This window comes from Apaloderma vittatum, unplaced genomic scaffold, assembly GCF_000703405.1.
Source record: "Apaloderma vittatum isolate BGI_N311 unplaced genomic scaffold, ASM70340v1 scaffold11843, whole genome shotgun sequence".
In the NCBI taxonomy this organism is placed as follows: domain Eukaryota; kingdom Metazoa; phylum Chordata; class Aves; order Trogoniformes; family Trogonidae; genus Apaloderma; species Apaloderma vittatum.
In genome coordinates this window covers 41,683-51,468 of record NW_009709831.1, presented here as the reverse complement: position 1 = coordinate 51,468, position 9,786 = coordinate 41,683, and the positions used below count along the sequence as shown (strand labels likewise).

The 9,786-nt window shown below is 38.3% G+C and overlaps 1 protein-coding gene across 2 annotated transcripts in view; it reads right to left on the bottom strand.

The window, feature by feature from the left end:
• Nucleotides 1-67: 67 nt before the first annotated feature.
• SHOC2 (soc-2 suppressor of clear homolog (C. elegans)) overlaps nt 68-9,786 on the bottom strand; it is a 36,300-nt gene continuing 26,581 nt past the window's right edge. For both annotated transcript variants that reach the window (XM_009867080.1, XM_009867081.1), the window contains 5 exons: nt 6,376-6,564; nt 5,005-5,127; nt 2,751-2,888; nt 2,189-2,306; nt 68-314 (listed from right to left, as the gene is read on the bottom strand). In XM_009867080.1, the coding sequence (XP_009865382.1) occupies nt 106-314; nt 2,189-2,306; nt 2,751-2,888; nt 5,005-5,127; nt 6,376-6,564 (777 nt within the window). In that variant the 3' untranslated portion in view covers nt 68-105. The remainder of the gene's footprint in view (nt 315-2,188; nt 2,307-2,750; nt 2,889-5,004; nt 5,128-6,375; nt 6,565-9,786) is intronic.

Sequence of the window (9,786 nt, the reverse complement as noted above, 5' to 3'; positions counted from 1 at the left end):
AATATAATATAAACCACATATATTATATTATATATACATATACAGACAATTACAACATTAATGCAGTTTGTATTTTGTACAGTGTATTGGACAATCCGATTAGCATCAGACCATGGCACGATACGGTCCCTGCATTTTTAGGAACTGAATGATGAAGGAGGGTCCTCCTGCAACAATTTGAGGTGGAAGGTGGCTGAGTGGGCAGTTCTCAATACTCATTATTGACAGTTTGCTGCAAAGAGCCAGCTCAAAGGGAAGGCTGTGTAGATTGGGGTTGTCATTCAAATACAGTTCTTCCAGATTCTCCAGTGTACCTGGTAAAAATAAAATAATACAAAGTAGTATTTTTTTGGTAAGTGCAGTTTCTAACTTTTAGACAGAAGCTGTACATCCACTTGAAGACACTTTACTACTTGAGCCTGTGACTCACACAAACTCCTATCTTCAAGCACAGCAAGTTTTCTGCTTACTGGTGCCTAAGCAAGAACCAATTTGCTTTAGTTTTGCTGTAAAAATATCCATTACTACATCTCCTTTAAATAACAACTGAATAAGAGAACCAAGAAGGACTTCACTGTAACTGTTCAACCATGTGCGTTGCAGTCGTAGGGAACACTGAACAGCCATCTAGCTAAAAGGACCCAGAAGATATTTATACCTACAGTCTCTATTATCTCTTTACAAATATTGATGCCATCTCTTTTATGTTATTAGAACCCATATATTAAAACCCTGAAACTGTAACTGCACCACAGGAAGAAAGCAGAAAAGATGTCTACACAGCAATGATTGTATTAAATGAAACAAACCTGTGTTTGTGGTTTTTTTCCTCCAAATTCAAATTTTAACACTTGCCTCTGCTACAGATACTACAATACAGATCAACTAGAAACTGGAGAAAGAGTAATTTCTTCTTTCTTAAGTCTTCCATTCCTCCACAGCAATTAAATATCAAAATTAATCCATCGCTTTGAAATATACTCCAACTGTACAAGTCCTCCTCAAAACATTCCCCATTTTCCAATCTAAGATAACCACAACACCCTGAAAAGACTATCTAACCTTTCACAAGAGAAAGCAGTAGCCAAGGCTTAAGGTATGGAAAATCAACAAAAAGGAAAGGCTGTAGGAGAAACAGTGAGAAATAGCTGACTGCATCACTGATGCACCAGTCACATCTGAAAATAGTTAACTATTCTCTAATCTGTTAAAACAACCAGATTTAATAACCAAACTGTACTCCTACAATAGTATTTCAAGTGTGTTTACAGATTTTAATTCCATAGCTCATTTCCACAGCATCCAAACTATCTCCACTAACTTATGAAATAAATTACAAACCTCCAGATTTAGACTCTTTTAGGCTCTTCTCATGCTGAGGCACACTGCAAGATGAGCAGAATCTGTAATGGCTCTTCACTAAAGATGCTGGGAGATACAGACATGCCTTCCCCATCTGCAGATCACTGCTTCTGACCACATTCTGCTCTGTGTAGCTTGTCGCATCCTTTTTTTTTTCCCTCCATAATAAGCTCTAACTTTAAGATTTTAATTTAAGTGCTCAGAATCATGCTCTGGGCATATATGCTTGGGACTAACTATAAAAGAAACACTGGCACTCAGTTTTAGATGCTCCCACTCACATTGAATGTCTCAAGTAGTCAAAAAGAATCCCTTTCTGTAGGTTTCCTCCTTTTCACTTGCTTTTCTTATGTTATCAAGGTGAAAAACAATATGACGGTCTATAATCAGAAGCGTGTGCAGGACTAGCAGCAGAAACACTTGCTTCAGCTGTCTACACCCTACTCAAGGTTTTTGTCTATACCATGGAATTAGAGTAGGACCAGTGCATTTCCTTTCTCTTTCCAAGAACAGGTTTATGAAGCTGAGTGATTGTTAATACATAAATTCTGGGAGAATTTGGAGAGAAAAGGAATCTCACCATTCCAAGTTACTGTGTATTCGGCAGCTTTCCGCAGAGCTGAAAAAAGCTAGAATATTTGTTTCACTGCAGTTTGGCAAGACAAAGATCATACACTAGTGCTGTTCCTGTGGCACACACTTCAGGCTTAGAAGTTTCAAATTAATTTTGTGGCCTCTGCTTATGAGCACAGCAGATGCCTTTCTTATGTGTCAGTAACTGCTTTGGCTCTGGCACACTGCATAAATCGAGAAAAAGGGATCTTACCAATTTCCTCAGGAAGGTGTGTGAGAAGATTCTCCCCAAGCCCAAGGTGCGTCAGATTGGTAAGGTGACCGATACCTCTGGGAAGGGTGGTCAACTGATTATTAGTCAGAACCAATTTCTAAGGGAAAAATACATTTTTAAAAATTAATGGCTTTTGCTTGAATGACAGCAAGTAGCAAGACATACAGCTGATGGGTTCTACTCTCCAGCATTTAAACAAAAAAAATTTCTGTCCTTCAGCAACATTTCAAACCTCAGTCAGGCATCACAAAACGTAAAAAATAAAACACTGCACAGTAAAACATGTGCCTAAATATAAATGCTTTCACAAACACGACTGAAATTGAGATTAATCCTGCAGCAGTATTGTAACTGATGGCAAAACTGTTAAACTCTTCAGAATTTGTTTGTTTAATATTAACTGATGAAGCTGCACAACATTCTTAACTTCTTGTTCTATGTCATGTCCCAAACAGTTTCCCTCAACAAACTAGCTGCGATTAAATCAGCATGGAGTAAATAAAAGATGTAAGATGTTTATCTCGTCCAATTATTGTTTCACCTGCAGATCCTTGAGGTAAGCTATTTCATTTGGCAAGGATTCCAGTTTGTTTTCTTCTAGATCTAACTCTCGGAGTTTCCGTAGATTTCCAATTCCATGGGGAAGTTTCTTTAGAAGATTGTTTGACAAGATAAGAACCTCAAGAAAAAAAAAAACAAAAACACATAGAATTTCAGCAACACAGTAAGTAAGGAACAAATTAAGACAGATCGTTTCATATTTTCAAGTAATGAAGTCCAAGGCTACATTTAAATTATGGAAGCAAACTGAAAAGATAAAAAACCAAATCAGTTATTGAAATAATTTTTTTAAGTCTTTAATGATACAAATACATAGATTTATGACATAATTCTTTCCAATATTATTTTACATAATAATAAATGCAGAACAGAACCAGAGAATACTGTATTTCTTCAAATGGGCAAAGAAAGACAATTTCTTCCTGGACTTCCCTATCATTTTTGTTATGCTTCCTTATAGCCATCTCATAATCACATTTTACATTATTTGCTGTGCTTGCCAAGCCCTCCTTAAAAAGCTAAATACTTCCTCTTCTCCCTATGCCCCTTTGGTCAGAAGCAGCAGCAAGTAAACACACAGATCAGAGCACGTAAGCAGAACACTGCGTAGGTATCCACGGGCTTTTCCAAATGGTCTCCTATCACATACCCACTCCTACTACAGTGTAACCCTTTTGCTTGTTCTCCTCCGAGGTTGAATTATAAATACCCCAGGTTCAAGAAACATATCTTTATGTGCAGCGTCAATTAATAGAGCTATTCATTATACCACAAGCAAGTAGCAGGGTTTACTCCAGTACGCCCTTTTTCCTCCACAGAAGTCTTGCAGTCCTTAGAAGTAATTAAGCCTCGTAACAATACAACGAGCACTAAGGTAATTAATTACTAATTTAACAACGTATTATCTAGTTATTCAACAATGCACATTGAAACACAAGCATGTGAAAGAGCCCCCAGCGTGGACCCTCCTCCCAGCCACATATAGCTCCCTGCTAAGCCTGCCAAGGTTGCAAAAGCCTGGCTTCTACCGATCCCAACTCTCAATAGCTTCATGTAACGTGGAAACACCAAAGTCAGGAACAGAATAGAAAACAAGGCTAAAATCAAAGTGAAAATCAAAATTAACAAAAGCCAAACTCCTAGCATTAGCACAAGCAGTATTTCAGTGGCCTCCCTTTATGTGTTACGATATACACGGAACGATAAGAATAGTCATGTTTTAATCGCAAATCAAGAAACAAAGGCAGGAACAGAAAATACTACCTACATGCAATGCAGCTGACTTAGCACTGCTGTGGGAACCTTCACTTTTGTGTAAACATTGCCCAAATAGTTCTTTGTATTTGATTCTTTAATTACAGAGGAAAATAGCGCTAACGGTTCTGAGGCCCGTGCAGCTCTCCAGCTTCAGCAGCCAGCAGAGCCACCACAAATCCAGTTGTTTGAGGTTGCTAACTTCCCATCAGTCACAGCCTTAACTTAAAGGGAACTGGGCCACTAAGTAGCTATTATCCAAAAAATATACCATATTTTGCCCCAAACTACAGAAATTATGAATTATTCAGAGCAGCAGGCACACTGGAAATTTGCAATTTCAAATATGCCTTTTGCTGTTGTGCTTTAACAGATTTTTTCCCAGCAAGTCACAGAGGCTACAAAATCCCCTCAACTGCCCCAAGACACATCTCTACCTTTGTGTCCCTCCAAGGCAACGATGTTTGTCTCTGCTGACAGTACCTTTGAAAATAGGACTAGGGGACACAAAACAGGTTTAGTTCACGGTTTCAACCTGAGTTTGTCCCCCTCAAAGGCTGAAAACTCCCACTCGACTGCCTGCAAGGTTCACAGCGCTACATGGAGCCACCTCTGGCTGCAGACCATTTCACCACATTTTTCTGATTCCTGCTCTTTCCATGCCGGTCTCTCCAGGAATCGAACCAAGCTCAGTGCCATTGCATTTCTAACACTAACTTGCTGTTGAGAAAAAAATTTCTGCATGGTTTAAAACATCTGTGCACTTAGCCCTTTGTGCACAGACACTCATCTAGAGCCTGAAAAACAACATTGGAAAAATCTGTTGACAACAACCATGAAGAGAAGCAACACAATTAATTAAATAGCATACATACATTTACTTCGCTTTATTTGACCCAAACAGTAATATTTCTTAAACCTGAAGTAAAGAATGCCTATATGCAGGGATTCACTTAGTTGCTCATTTATACTCTTCTCACCTCAAGAGAAACAAGCCCAGATACATCCTCAGGGATTTTTGTGAGCTGATTAGTCGCTAAGTTCAGTTCTACCATACTAGTCCAAGTCCCGAAGTCCAAGGGCAGAGAGGTCAGCTGATTGTCCTGTGATTTAACATATCAAACGTTTAGGGTCGGTGCTTGCAAGAAGCTGGCAAGGCATCTGAGAGATTGAACAAACTGCTTACAAAATACTTCATAACAAAAAAGGCGACAATTAAATCAGAAGAATATAATGTTCAGAATTGGCCAAATATTTTTTTTAATTCCTCCAAACATAATAAGGAGCCCCAACTTAGAGTTAAAGAATTGGCTCTGTGTTACTAACATGAACTGAAAGGGAAAAATTGGAAGTATATAATTCTCAAGATTTCATGTGTACCAGTAGTTAAAACATTCTTTGTCCTTTCTTTGCTGAATAAAAGGGAGAGTAGGAAAAAGAACATAAAATTCACTGTAACTTTTCCAAAGGTGCTATCAGCAATGCTGGAATCCTAAAAATATATGGAATTTGCTAAAAGTCAAACCTAACCCAACTTCAATAAAACAACCCACCCACTCCCCCCCAAAAAGGGGGGGGAAATACCAAACACATCACAAAGGAAATATACCTTAATGACACAGAAAAAAAGCATATGAAATTAATCTGAACATCTTACTGCTCAAAATGTTGCTAGAATATTTGACATAGACCAGACACCACAAAGACTTAAAAAAAAAGTCATACAAATGGGTATGTGATAAAAAACGGTCTTAATGTAAATTGAGAATCCATTTGTGTCAAATGATATTCTAAAAGACCAGCTGAGCTTAGCTACTGCTCAAACATTATTTTTTTAATTAATTTAAGAACTTGAAATAAACCCATTCACAGAAAAAGATCATCTCTTTTTCCTAGTTCTCTTCACTCTAAGTGTACACAGCAGACTTAAAAGGTTCTTTTTCTTTGCTCCACAACTACTGCCACATGTCTCCAAAGTCAGGTTTTGAAAGAATATATTCAAAAAAGGTATTACACGAAAGTTTGTTTATAATCTAAACTCGAACAGTAGCGAGGGAGCAAGAAATACTTTTATCCCATGAATATTCACAAGAACTTTGCAACCAACTTTCTTATTTTCACTGTTCAAACTCCAACAAGTGTGTCAAAAGCATAACAAACAAAAATACAGAAAAATCTGCAACATCTTGACAGTACATTTTTTAACTAATACAGAACTGTTTCTATACGTGACAGCACAGTGTCAGCGTTATAAATTCATTCCTTGTATCATTAAGTTTGCCAGAATTCATGAAGCAGCAAACAGTGCTCCTCATTGATTTTACACACAGTAGCTTGTTTCTGTGCCTCACCTTCATGTTCAGCTTACTTAGTACTTTAGCTCTAGAGAAAATTCCAAAGGGGATTTTATTGATGCGGTTGTGCTCCATATTGAGAGAGTAGATTGTGGAGAACTGGGACGGGCCACCCACAGGATAGGACTGGAAGCAGTTCCTGGCCAGTGTTAAACTAGTCAGTTTGACAAGGCTGGATAAAAGACCCTGTAGAGAGAAGAAAACCACCCAGGAACTTAGGACAGATTTATTTGAATATGTCTCTTTTCCCTCGGTCTAATTAAAAATGTTTTTTCCCCTCAGGTCCATCCCCTAAATAAGTCTTGCAACACACAAACCAGCGTTAAATTCGATAAAACTTCCATCAGCAACAACGGTTGTCAGCCTTTTGTTTCCCTCTTTCTCCTTCCTACTGCCAGACACACAAAAAAGGGCAAACACATCACATTTAAAAGCACAAGTTTAGGAGGTTTTGTAACTCTTCTCTCCTCCAAAAGGAATTTTTGGTTTATAACACATTGCTACGTCTTCGGCAGGCACAGGCAGCAGCGGCTCCATCCCGGTCAGCGGTGTCAGCTTTGGCCAACGCCACCCAGCCCCAGCTCACGCCAGTTTGATGCCTGCTCCCCGTCGAGAGCGGGGCACAGAGATGTACCAACCACATGCATCATTTTTCAAATGGGCAGAATTTTAATAAAAACCCATACAGTGAGAACATCCAGTAGAAGTTTCCTTTTAGGCTGTAACAGCTTCAGATAATCAGGCAGGGCAGAGAAAAAGAATAGGAAGGGAAGGGTTTGGAAATTCCAATTTTTTTTCTCCTGCTTTTAAAATATTCTTAAATAGTTACTACTACACCTTTTTCTTTGCCCCCCCTGCCCCCTTAAGAAACTAAAAGCAGAAAGCCTGGAGTTAAACTGGACAGCAATGGCTGCCCATTGATTCCAGTCTCTCATTTCACTTCTCAATCTAATTAGATCGTAAAACCTCAGCAGCGCAGATCTCAGAGTTTATCTGTTAGTTCTGTGCCAAGCACGTTGCTGGAACCGTGGGGATGAATAACGAGATCGAAATTACTGCTGAAGTGTCACCTTTGCTTATTACTATGCCAAGTTGAATTCAGCCCTATTTCCTTAAGTATTACAGAAATTGGAGATTTATGCATGGCATTACATACCATAAATAATGCAACATCTGCAATCAGGAATGAGTGGTAACAAGATAATGATCCCAACCATATTCCTAATGTCACTATTTCTGCATTGCAATTTCGGTGCTGTATTCACTGTAAAAGCTTTACGAAAATGGCTTTGCTGTTTCACCAGGAAACAGTACTTTTGACTACTTTTCTAAATAGATTATTAACATTGTTATAAATAAAACAGGATTAAACAAGGATTTATCTAGATGTCATGGCTAAAACTGTAAGCACTGAAAAATACTATTCTGGGGGCATCTCAGTAAAAATCAGTGAGGCAACTTTCCCCCTAAAGATGAAATAATGGATCTACAGATCAGTATTAATCTAACCTAACTGTTAACTAGCATAATCTTTGATTAGGAAATACTGCTTCTAGCTATGCTTTAATCAACAGATACCCCTTGTCCTAGGGTTAGGCAGTCACTATGCTCTGTTACAAACACACTTTATTGCTTCAAAAGGATCTTGGCATTTCAAATAGCCATTTTTGACGTCTGCTTCCATACAGAAAATACTAAAAATATGTTAGCTAAGACACTCTAATAGCCTAGAGTAATTAAACACATTTGAAGGGAAGCGAGAGAGCTTTGGCAGTACAAAGAGAACAATGCTCTTATATCTGAGAGTTGTGGCAGCGCTGCCTTCTCCCAGCCCATCCTTTTAAGATAAAATATTTATTAGGCATTGTGTCGGCAGCTCCAGCTATGTTTTGAAATTCAGAAGTTTCTTCTACAAATACAGTTTTTTGTATCATAGCACATAATGTTTTACTTTAAAAGAGATTACACTATAAACTATACACCTTCTGCAAGGTAGCAGCTTAAGTGTTAACACGTTGTCGGCAAACATATGTGAAGAAGGCACAAAGAGTTTTGCATTATGACTGAACATATGTTAAAGCAAGTAATAATCCCTTGCATTAGCTTTTTGTAATTATACCATAGTGGCTTTCATAACATGTCTGGGTGGGGTGCTGTCTTAGCTCTCGTCTTAAAAGCAGCCTGATGGCTTTCACTCAGCAGCATTTTCTTAAACGATAGATTTACCCAAACATTTATTAAATTATCTGTTTTCAGTCTATCAGGGCCATGTTCAGAAATTTATCTGAAGCAGCCACTTACTGCACTTTGTTGCGGTATTTTGCCTAACTCCAAATGCATTGTTTTCTTTCTTCTATGTACAATTTCCTACACACGTCTTTAGATAACATTTTAACTCATTCTATACTAGTGATTTCTATAACTTGAGGTGTTGGGGATGACAGCTTAGGAAAGCAGTTTGGACCATCATGAACACAGAACAGAATACAAACTCCATGTTGTGTCCCAAATCCTTCATAGGTTCTGAAGGTTCTCAAAAGGTTCTAAAGCAATGGAAGAAATATCCAAAATAAGAATCAATCCCATCATATTTTTTTGTCATCAGAGCAATTCTTCCCAGGCACTAATACTTCAAGTCAAACGTTTTTCTCTCAATGTTTACTGGCACCAGAAGTATACAGTATGCAGCCAAGCATCTCTCACTCTGCTCCCCTGATAAACAGTCTCAAGAAATTAAGGAAACAAAAAGGTTTAAAGGTATAACCCAGTTTAAATAGTTTCAAATCCCGCAGACATCAAAGCTGTATTAAAAAATGGTCTGTACCAACTAGCTATCCAGAACTGTGAAACTGGAGTCTGGAGGGGCATATTTCAGACAACTGTAGAGGAGTATACAAACACATACAGATGCACTGGGGACTAAGACCTTCTGCCTCTTCACCCCAGAGCTAGGAAAACATTCTGCTCAGGGAATGTGTTAATTTTAGAGTCTGACAAGGTGGCTTCAGAACTTCTGACTATGGACACTTTCCTTGGCCCCACACTAAGCTTGAAGCAAGAGAGGCCAAGACAATCAAGTGCAGGAGCTATGAAAAGAAAAGCAAGAAAACACATTTATCTTGCCCTTTCTCCCATGATCCTCACAAAATCATACAAAACTGAAAAATGATGAAAATTTTTGGTTTTTGTAATTGATGGAAGGTGTGTCAATTAGTTGCTACATGATAGCGCACTGGTGTCAAGAGCACACTTTTCCCACATTAAAATGAGACTCCTGAGGCCAAGTAGCTGTGACAAGGTTTACCCGCTCTCTTAAAGGCCACTCTTGCCTCAATTAGATGGGGAAATATATATCCAATTTTAAATTTTTCTATTTCTTCCTCATCTCTACAAAAGAGAATCACTGTG